General features: G+C 35.8%; 1 protein-coding gene across 1 annotated transcript in view; it reads right to left on the reverse strand.

The window, feature by feature from the left end:
- LOC149804566 (N-acetylated-alpha-linked acidic dipeptidase 2-like) overlaps positions 1–11,043 on the reverse strand; it is a 28,311-nt gene extending 17,268 nt beyond the window's left edge. Inside the window, exons 1-7 of the mRNA XM_089933108.1 lie at positions 10,793–11,043; positions 9,554–9,842; positions 8,585–8,710; positions 7,180–7,363; positions 4,330–4,432; positions 3,491–3,574; positions 1,578–1,663 (exon numbers count right to left, since the gene is read on the reverse strand). Of these exons, the coding sequence (XP_089789234.1) occupies positions 1,578–1,663; positions 3,491–3,574; positions 4,330–4,432; positions 7,180–7,363; positions 8,585–8,710; positions 9,554–9,842; positions 10,793–11,043 (1,123 nt within the window). The remainder of the gene's footprint in view (positions 1–1,577; positions 1,664–3,490; positions 3,575–4,329; positions 4,433–7,179; positions 7,364–8,584; positions 8,711–9,553; positions 9,843–10,792) is intronic.
- Positions 11,044–11,405: the final 362 nt, after the last annotated feature.

Consider the following 11,405-nt stretch of genomic DNA (forward strand, 5'->3'; position numbering starts at 1 on the left):
CATATGCAGTTACGAAACTAAAAATTGATACATTTCGGTAGCAAAATAAATTTTTGACTCCGAAGCGTTCGACCTTTTCACAAGGTCTTTCTTCGGATGAATGACGTCTGGACTGGAGTCACTTGATTATAAATGTTGATCACGTTTCAAAATCCTCCTCTAAAACGGGGGGAGTTCCAATCCGGAATCTCGGTGTCCTGATTTCTGAGAAAGCAAGACATCATAATATCGGCTAACAAGAAAGGGAAGCACTCGAAGAAACACTCGTCAACCTCAAATTAGGTGATTCAGTTCTGATACTCCCATGTGGATAAAGATAAGGCAACTGTCATGACACTTTTCATGGACGAAAAGTCACGTGAAGTCAGAAAAAGATCCCAGCAGTTAATTGAGATTGATATTATCAAGACATATTGGAAACACAATAAGATCTACACATAGTTGTACAACTGTACTTATCTAATGAGTGAGGAGGTATCAAAGTAAATTTAAGAATTGTTCATTGAATATCAAAATTAGATTACTCAAATCTCATTGCTGAACAATGTATTTCGCTCTTCTGTTGACAAACGTTAGAGAATGTATGAAAGGAAATGTTCCAAAAGCATGGGGCTAATGTTATCAACAAACCTTATAACACCAACCACTCAGTCTTGGTAAATCCCAAGAGCACACTGCTTTGAATAAGAAAAACTCAATTATCTATAAGCTCCAGTGTGATAATTGTGGTAACTACTACACTGGGGAGACGGCTTGAAGCCTTGAAACAAGAGTTAAAGAACACTTATACATCAACGGAGAATCTGTGACAAAAGCTGGCGAAGATTGCAAAGAATCAGGGCATATTTGCTCTTGGGATAACATCAGAATACTCTTTAAAGAGAATACTATCCTAAGAAGAAAACACGGAAGCTATTGAAATCATGGAGGCAGAGCCAGTGTTGAACAGTGACTCCAAATTGTAACTTCCGCCTTTGTACGGAAGGGTTTTGTCACGTGATCAACATTTAGGTGATTATGCGACTCTAGTCCAAACGTTATTCCTCTGATGAAAATCTTGTGAAAACGTCAAAAGCTTAGGAGTCAAAAACATATTTCTCTTCAGAACGGTAACTAATTTTAGCTTTATATATACCATACTTATTATTATTAAATATATATTATACACAGTCTTGTAATTTCAGGTAAAGGGACCTTTTTGCCATGGAAGACTATGTAAAAGAAATATAGAAATAGATATCACAGAATGTTTTACATATAAGAGCTACAACACCTCTGAAGCACATATGCTGTCAAACGCATTTTAAACATTACGGATATCAAATCTTTGCCTGATTCATATACTGAGAAAAAGTAGCAAATTTGTCGAAGGGTGACCTGACCCATATGTGTTTAATATTATGCATATGGATATGGAATGCATATATGAGAATAACATATGTTTAACATTTCTAAACGTTTGCAAGACTTCTGTGTGTGGATCTCATACATGTAAAATATGTATGGCAGAGATAAAATGTGTGGGAACTATACCCATGTATGGTATAATTTGTACCTGATGATGTGCAGTAACCTACCTGGCTCTACTTGACCACGAAGATTGCCAATAGTATTATATGTCATAACTTCTTTATTTCGCGTGGATATTTTAATATGAATTGTCCTGCAGAGAAGAATGAAAGAGTAAATATTTTTTAGAACGTTGAGGCATAAATAAATTGATTATATACACCAGTTGGTTGGGGATTTGGGTGGTGGTGAAAAACAAAGCTTTCAGGAATCCACCTATTCTAAATAGTAAAACTGATTTACTTTTAAATATATCTGCTTTGGAAATAAAATGAATGGTAATTCAGTGTTCTGGTGCGACGAGAATAACTACAAAGTCAATTTTACATAATTTTGAATCTAACCATAGCAAAAGTTTGGAAACTAAATTCCCTCTGTCCCACTCACCAAAAACCTCCAAATTACGGAACAAATAAATGAAACTCAAAGTTTAGGTCTGCATGAGTGCCAGTGTTGCATTCCTGGAAGCACTATTGGTACGTTTCCTTCAGATTCTGGCTAGTTTCTGGACGTTTTCTAAGGCGAATACAGGGATGGGCTGGGGAAAAGGCGGAGCGTCCTCCCCCTCAATCTCCCACTCACAAACGCTGAGCGTAATATGTATTCCTTTTACAGTTAGATGTTTAAAATGTGCTCTGAAAACGCTTGCACCACAGAATCACTTTTATGTATTCGCCTTTGGTTCTCCAGCTGGGTTTAAGTCCCACATACTCCTTGCCTATTTGTTTACTCTCTCACTAAACGGGGCCCCGAGTGGCCGAGTGGTCTAAAGCGCTCACCGTTACGGATCACTGCCATCTCACCTCTGTCTGCGTAGGTTCGAGTCTCGGATTCGGCTAATGTGGTTATGTGAGAAAGCTTGCCAGTAGCTTCTCGTGGGTCGGTGGTTCTTTCCGTGGGTTTTCCGGGTTCTTCCTCCACCATTAATACTGGCCGCCATGTATAGCCTATCTTGTGCTGAAAAATGGCGTTAAGCCCTACAACAACAACAACAACTCTCACTAAACTATTCTTAAGGATATTTCTGGATCCGCCCGTTTTCGCCCATAACAATAACTTTTCATATTAAACTGCAATGTAATTTCATTATTCTTGAAATGGCTCTTGATATAATTATTTATCATTACACAATATTATTATTATTTTATCCTGATATAATTTTTCTACACTTAATGCGTATTCATTCCATGACTTACATCATTTAATTAACAGTGCTAAGCGGTAAAGCGGTAAATGATATTTATACGTGAAAATATTAGCGCCGAACTAGTACAGGGGGAACTAGTTACCAGCCAAACTGACAACTCATGTTACTCCTGATATATTGTTATATTCATCAAACCATAATCATCGTCTCTGCGTTCCACCAAACTGAAGCGACTGCACAGAAAGATCATAACTGCACTAATTTTGCCTGCCCCGACATCATTACGCTCACCTATAACTTACCGATACTTACCGACATATTCGAATCTACGACACATTCCGTTATTAATATAAGAACAGGGGCAGACGCAAAGGTAAGTTTTCTATTTAACTCGAATGAATTCTTGGAATCCTGTTACACTGATGAATTATATATGTATTTGAAAATAAACACCCAATTTTAAATCCATGATTACAAAACTCGCGGGCGAGTGATTGAGGACGGTTTCTGTTGCACACATAACATGGAGGCGAGAGTAAGCTTCAATATATAACGATATCGAATTAGATTTGACGATTTTCACAGTCTGAATCGAGGAGCTGAGTACTTAGATATAGTAACTCACTGCCACATCGTTCTGATCTAATAAAATACATTACGTAAAATATATTCCTAAGTTATGCCAATTAACAAAGGCAACGGATAGAAAGAAACTGTAAAAATACGCATTTGAGATATGATAAGCAAAAGCATTAAAACGCGCAAAAACCTTACCTGTTACTCGCTCCAAATCCACCAAATTTGTATATTACTTCAAGTCCACCTTTCCAGTTATCTGGAACTTCCTCGCCGTCAGGGGCCCCGAGTGGCCGAGTGGTCTAAAGCGCTCTTCGTTACGGATCACTGCCATCTCACCTCTGTCTGCGGCGGTTCGAGTCTAAGATTCAGCCAATGTGGGTATGTGAGAAAGCTTGCCAGTAGCTTCTCGTGGGTCGGTGGTTCTTTCCGGGATTTTCTCTGGTTCTTCCTCCACCATTAATACTGGCCGCCATGTATAGCCTATCATGTGCTGCAAAATGGCGTTAAACCCCACAACAACAACAACAACAAAAAAATCCTCGCCGTCAAGTGCTCTGTAGTAGTAGTAGTAATAATAATAATAATAATAATAAATAAATAAATAAATAATAATATCAGAATAGATTGCGTGCAGGGTACTTAATAATAATAAAGAAAACAAATAAATAAGCGAATATAGCTCTTTTATACTGTTTTTTTTAAATGAAAGAGGTAGACAATCTTGACTAGTAGAACCGTAATGCAGTTGTAAGGAATTTTCATCATCGATTTACATAAAATATAATATTCTCCAGTTTTCGCACAATTCTCTTTCAAGATAATCGTTTTTTAATTATTATGAAAAGAATAATTACCTTAAAAAGCAGGCATTCATCCAAAGTTTCATAATTTCCAGAAAGTTCAGGTTAGAATTTGAACACCTAGGCTTTGTGTTCAGACTAAAAATAGATATCATGTCTGTCGCATGTTTTTACTGCTTAAACAAGTTTATGACTTTAACAATAGTAAATGTCTTTTGTTTTCTGTATGCTTACTCCATGATATGTCTGGCAATGTCGTAGCCAATAGGATGTGCCGGAATCTTGGGTAGGTAAAATTCTAGATTTGATGCATTCTCTGCAAATCTGTATGCAGTTTCTAAGAAAGAGTGAGTCTCATTAAAAATATCCAGAATATAACGATGTATGAACTATAATATGTTTGCATTTTTTCAGTAAAATTAAGTGCTTTGGTGTTATACTGAAAAATATCGCCTCATAGAGAGAGAGAGAGAGAGGATAAAATATAATCTGAGGGATTTAACAATCATGAAATATTTGTCAATAGGCATAAATTGCCTTTTTTCCCTCTCTGAATTCTGATAATCATGACAAAAAGAAAAGAAAGAGACCTTTTGGCAGAGAAATTTCATTTACACAATTCTTGTAACAACTGGGAAAACCATTGCAAACATAGCTGCTCATTCAAGTCAAAAACGCGCAGATCACGTCTCTGAAATCCGTATCTAAAATACCTTAAATAAGTATTACAAAGTTGCAAAAAGATATACTTTATTTAAGCATTACAAAGGGGCAAGATAACTTATTCTTCATACAAATATTCCATAAGACGCAAAATGCTTTGTACTTTATAAAAGTATTAAAAAGTCCCAAAGTGTACATAATAGGTGCAGTCAAAATAGCCCATAGTATTTTTAAATTAACATATTGTTTCTAAACGCTATGCTTTCTTGTGCTAAAGTACGCACTGGTTATTTTGCATTGTAAGGAAGAAATGAAGTTTATGACAGATTTTATATGCTGCCAAGTTTTGCCGCGAGCGAAGAAAATACAAAAGAAAGAGTTCTCCCTGAAATATTTACCGTTCATTCGTTTGAAAATGCATATGTTGTATCTTTTTTAAAGACTAGTAACTGTGGAGAACATTAGAGATATGATGCTGGTTCAGTAAACAAAAGGCATAACTCAAACTTTGCCTTTTATCTTTAGTGATGTCATTGAAGAACTGTCAATGTACGAAATTGTAACACAACAGCTCATTGGTTCGAATAATACGAAAAACCTCTGCACATTGAAAAAGGCATTAACTATATATTTGCGCTGAATGCTTTCCTGTAACAAGATAACCGGGTGGGATATTTCGGATTAACAACAGAACACGTTTTGACGACACATATATGGTTTAATGTGGTGATTTATATGAGTAGTGGATTATGAAGATGTGTGCGTATTTATAATCCAAATATTGGATCTATTTAACATAAAAAACGCACTGTTTCAAAGATGGAAAAAATATACAAATAAATTTAGTTCAGTAACCCTAAAATACAGGATAAATGATTTCACAGATGATTCAATAATGGAAAGATGAATATAGTTCACTCAGATAGTAAACAATGTAAGTCTTTACACATAGTAAAAAATGTATTCGCTCAGGTAGCGAAATTATGTCACTAAACAAGAACGCATATACAATCTATCCTTCCAGTCCTGAATAATACACTGGGTCTTACTAACCCAAAAATTAGCATACAGCTAAAAATACATGTGTGGAGATGCACTCCGTCACCCGTGCACCATATCCGCTCCACAGCTCCTCTGAATCAATTTCACAACCAATATAGACTCCGGACCCTCGGAATACTATGATCACTTGAAACATTAGACCCTCCGGACACTTGAAATATTAGACCCTCCGGACCCCCTGGTCCTTTGACGGCTCTACAGCTGGGTCACCTTAGTCACTCTTGACATTCCGGACGCTAGACATTAGACGCTCCGGCACCTTAAACGCTCCGGACACACGGACGTTTCTACCCTCTGACAACACCGGACACCCCGGATATTCCTACCATCAGAAACTCAGCTGAAAATATACCCGATACAGTGTACTAAACTTGATACAGACAAAACGTAAGGACGTTATACATGGTAAGTTATAAAGATTATATTATTATGGCAATTACAAAACAGAGGTTCAATAGTAAACCTAACCCTGCTCGATAAGACAATAGTAAACAACTTTTTTTAAAAAAAAAATGTAACTTTACATTACCAATACAAATCCTGCACTACGTCGCAACAAGAATAAAAAATGCACGCATTATGGTATGTAAAGAGAACTATAACAAACATGCAAAGGTAAATATGGTACTACACTAGTTATCACTTAAAACCCAAAAATTACCTACCCCTACAGCTGGAGTTGTGCGAATCCTTTAAGCAGGCCGCTTGCTGACAAAACCATTAGTATTGTAAAGGTCCTTTACATGTAGTAATGTATTTATACCTTTAGAATTTTCGTTATTCTTTATCGAAGGCACCTTGCACGTGTGGCACAGGACGAATAGTACTCACGATTTCGAAATACATAGACCATATTATAATCACCCTCGGGTATCGTTGTACAGAGAAAAGAAACGAAACCCGAGTACATGTATTTAATTAACAACATTTACACCATTCCGTGACATTTCCTTCCTGCACAAAGGGGTTGAATGTAGAAAAAATATAAGAAATATTTTAAAAGTATAAACAAAGTCCTTTTTAAATCAATTATTGTTCATTAATGATTTTGAAACACGTCCAGTTTAATGTTTGTGCTTTGTATATTTCCAAGTAGGTAGTTTTCTTAAAACGCCATTGCTATACCTATCTTCGAATCACGCAAAAATCCTACTGAAAAAACCCGAATACCTGTATACTTCTGAACCACTGACTTTTAATGATTCTAAAAATGACCAACATATATAAAGCATATAATATAAATCAAGCTTTTTCTTTTGGTTAAGTCGAAAAATGAGTTTAATGTCTCAAAAATTACCAAGGGCCGCACACACTAGCTGTAAGCTGTTCTAGAAGGTAAACAGAAAAGATAAATTTTACCAATAGCAGGGTAGTCTGGCGTGAGAGGATCGCCGTCACCAATATAGACGGTACCCCTTTGTGCCCCTGAACCTGGAAGCCACCAGTCTTCATCATACACTCTGGAATTGTTATGGTCCGTGTAGTCCGCTGGGTCCGAAAATAGTATGATTCCCTTGGCACCATGTTTTTCGGCCAAGTGAACCTTTTAAAGTTGTAAAATTTTGGATTTGTTTTATTTTATATAATTATTTCCTTAGACACGACGCATTAATATACTCTCGAAGCGTCTACACATCCAACACTCGTTTAAGATACAGTTAAATACAAATTGTCCGCCAGCGAAATGAAAGAACCTTTTTAACATCTGAACTAAAACGTATTTACTTATTTTTACTTATCAATACTTGGTGGACTTCATGATTTTAAACACGCCTCAACCTCTTTCAATCCAGATTTTTTATAATGTAAATACATGTAGCACTTTTCTATAGAACGACACTAGCGTAGGAATAAGGGTTATTCACAAAAATCTTCAAAAGGTTTTCCGCTTAAAGAGTCCAGTATTTTTTCCATCATATTACCAAAGCTAATAAATAAAACATAGAAACGCATTTTCATGATCATCATTTAGCAAAGAACGGTTCCTGGATTACATGATGGTGACGATCATACAATGATAAGAGGTCACCCATCTAAGGTAAGAGGTTTCCTTCTGTTCTCGAGTTTTCTTTACCTAAAAATGTACCGACGGTGGAACCGTCTAGAGTACTGAATTTGAGCTGTAAGTACGTAATGTGCAACAAAGGAGCCATCAAGAATACTTCATTTGGGTTGCGATAACCTTTTGTGCAACAATGGAGCCTATCGAGTAATCAATATTGACAGTGAGAACCTGTTGGCCATGATTATAGCCACCAAGAGTAATCAATGTGAGCTGTAAGAACCTGGTGTATAATATTGGAGTCATTTATGTTATTCAATGTCGACTGCGAGAACCTATTATACAACCTTGTAGCTGCCTAGAGTACCAATATGGGATGTGATAACCTTTGGTACAACACTGGAGCCTGTTATACAATCGACATACAGTGAATACAGTTTCGACGTTCAGTAGCGCTTGCTGTTTTTACTTGGATACTGAAACGTGATCTAATCTCAGTTCGAGAGTAACCAAAGCATTCCAATTTAATGTCTACACCACAAAGACACGAAGTAGATTAAGTACTTAAAATAGGTCTGTTGGTCGTAAACAACCATTAAGCATATTTATATTCTTTAGGTGTCCTAGTTTCCCCATTTTCCCGTTATCTTCTACCCTTATTGATTAGACTTGTATGTCTTAGTTGCAAACCAATTATAAAATTAAATTCTAAGTCTATGTAATCAAGTATCATAGTGAAAGTAAGGTATTCACTGAGCTTACCTTGTCCCCTCGGAAAATCTTGCCGTACCTTGCAATGACAACTTTGCCTGACACATTGATAGAGAGGTGTTTCTGAAGATAATCATAGTCTTCCACTCGGCCGTAGTTGACATACACGAGATCTCCCTGAACAGAAAATATTGGCAATTACATTGTAGCTCCAATGAGTGCAGGATATGAAACAATAACACGTAAAGTTATATATCTATAAAACATAATATTTCATTAGCATAAAGTTAAAATTATAAAAGTAGGAGAAAAATACCCTTCATCCCTATATAAAACTACTGTCGATGATTACGATGCATATGTCAAGTATCGACTCTCGCATTCTAAAAAGTCGCGTCATTTATCTGACCCGGAAAACTTCAATTTATCTCATCTGAAATTATCAGATTATTGATCTTGCGAGTAGTGATGTTCAGAGGAAACCGATAACAAAAGCTAAATTAATTCGACGATCTCTTAGCCAAACGTTTCTCTCAGAATCTGCTTGATAAACGACATTAGCGTCACGGATCCCAATCTCATTCAGAGTCAGTAATGCATATAAAAACACTGGAAAGACCTTTCGTATTATATACAGAAGGCATCAATAATGCACACGATCGATTGATTTTTTAAATTGTGAGGGGCATGTCTCTTTCAAAATCTAAGAACGTGATTCGATCGATTAGTAATTTCTATTTTGTTTTCGCTAAAAGATTGATAAATGTGAGATGCTTTTTCACTTTAAAAAGCAATATCCGACAGGATATACACGAGATCACACACACACATGCACATACACACAAACATATATATATATATATATATATATATATATATATATATATATATATATATATATATATATATATATATACAAGATCTCAAAGACCCCTCTCACAAATTCACATAACATCGCGTCACGTAATAAGAAAGTTATTGAAATTGTGTTCGACATAAATTGAGGACAAACATATGTACCTTTACATCGCCAGGTGCCGAGAAAGCATTGAAAGGTGGGACAATTCCAGGTTTGTTTTCTTCCGGATTGATAATTTTTTCAGTTAATGGTGACTTGTATAATACTGTCCCGTTGGTAGTCAATAGCTCCACAAAGTTTGGATCTCCATCTTTTGGGTAGGAAAAAAGAACTCTGTATGGGGTTATTGTTACGTGATCTAAACACACGTTTAGCCAGAAATCTCTCAATTCTTTAGCTTGCTTTCCATCCGCTGGTGTTCCAGCAAGATGTGGTTCTTCTGTGAGTTTTCTGTGGAAACATATGGGATGAAATACAACGCGTTTCTAATGCAACAGGTATAAATCGACTAAGAATGAATGTAGATTTTGCATCTGCTCAAGCGAAGAAGAACAGTCAAGTCCTATTGTACCGATAGTGTGCTAACAGACTATTTTAGTTGTGTCCAAAACGGTTAAGTAATCAACATCTACAGTGGCTTCAATGTGAAGGGACGGCATTACGTTTTTTGCCGATTAAGAAGTCAACTGCACAGTAATGCACCAAATTTGCGCATATAGATTGTGAGCTACACCTGACTATGTACATACACGTAGACAATTTATTTAATATTCACGCACACGATTTGTCGTGGTATGTCATTAATTGTACAAATCCAAACGCGATGTACTAAACAAAATACACTACATAGTTCGTGTTGGGAATTTTGTCTTGGACAAATGCAGTTGCAGTTTTGCTTTCTCCGAAAGGATATTAATATTTTTTTTAAAAAGTTCATTCGCATCACAACATGTTACGATGAAAAACTTGAACGAAATAATGTTCAAATAAACCCTTACTTACATTGCTTCTTTCATTGCACAGGAAGGAAAATTAAATATGCAATACAAATAAAAATAGAAAACGGAATTTTAAAAAACTAATAGGTACAATGAGTTAAATAAATGCACTATTGGTGGAAAGCCCTCCGCATAGAAAAATTAGGATTTAGAGATAAATATTTAAGGTTTATTGCTTCATAAACATCTTATTGATTATAATATCCCTTATTTGAAATTTAACAGTGAAACACAATATATAGCAAAAAGCATTTAATACACAATGATTAACCCATAATTTTGGACACTAGAATCATTTAAAATGGTTTCAGTGCTGAAAATATAGATTTATCTTTGCGAAGCTTTAGTACAATTTTCAAAATCTTATTGCTATATTAATAAATCTTATTTCATCCAAATTACCTTAAATACTTTTCAATATTCTCACTCTTTATTTCACGAATAAGCTCGTCTCCAATGGTGGGATCTCCGTCCTTAATTAGGGCCTCTGTAATACCTGGTAAGAAAATCCCATCTGGTTTTGGCTCTTCTTTTCTATCCGGGCACATCGCCAAACGACCCATTGCAATTCCGATTCCAAGACCAATGACAGCCGTCAATAAGAAGACAGCGAATATGCATATCCTGTTGGCTGTCGACTTCTTGCTATGCATATTTTCGGTCGAGGAAAATTCTTGCATTGTTTGGACAATTTCTTTTCTTGCATGTTTGACCACAATTTTTGCTTCTCTTGAAAATTTTCGGAGGGAACCGCCTCTGATCCATTTTTTCAGATAGATGTTGTTGATTTTTAATGCGCATATTGTTACACAGCTTTATCATTGATAAAACTCACTGCAGATGTGATATATAGATTAGTTCTCTTGATACTGAGTGTTGATGACACTCTCAGATAGCTTACAAAAACATACATGATTCGGCATAAATTACTTCAACACGAACATGTAAAAGACCTCATTTCTAGATATTAATTACCATTTGCCCACTAGTATAAATGCTATACATATTGAACATT

The sequence above is a fragment of the Sinohyriopsis cumingii genome, chromosome 2 (genome assembly GCF_028554795.1).
Source record: "Sinohyriopsis cumingii isolate HCF-2022 chromosome 2, ASM2855479v2, whole genome shotgun sequence".
In the NCBI taxonomy this organism is placed as follows: Eukaryota; Metazoa; Mollusca; class Bivalvia; order Unionida; family Unionidae; genus Sinohyriopsis; species Sinohyriopsis cumingii.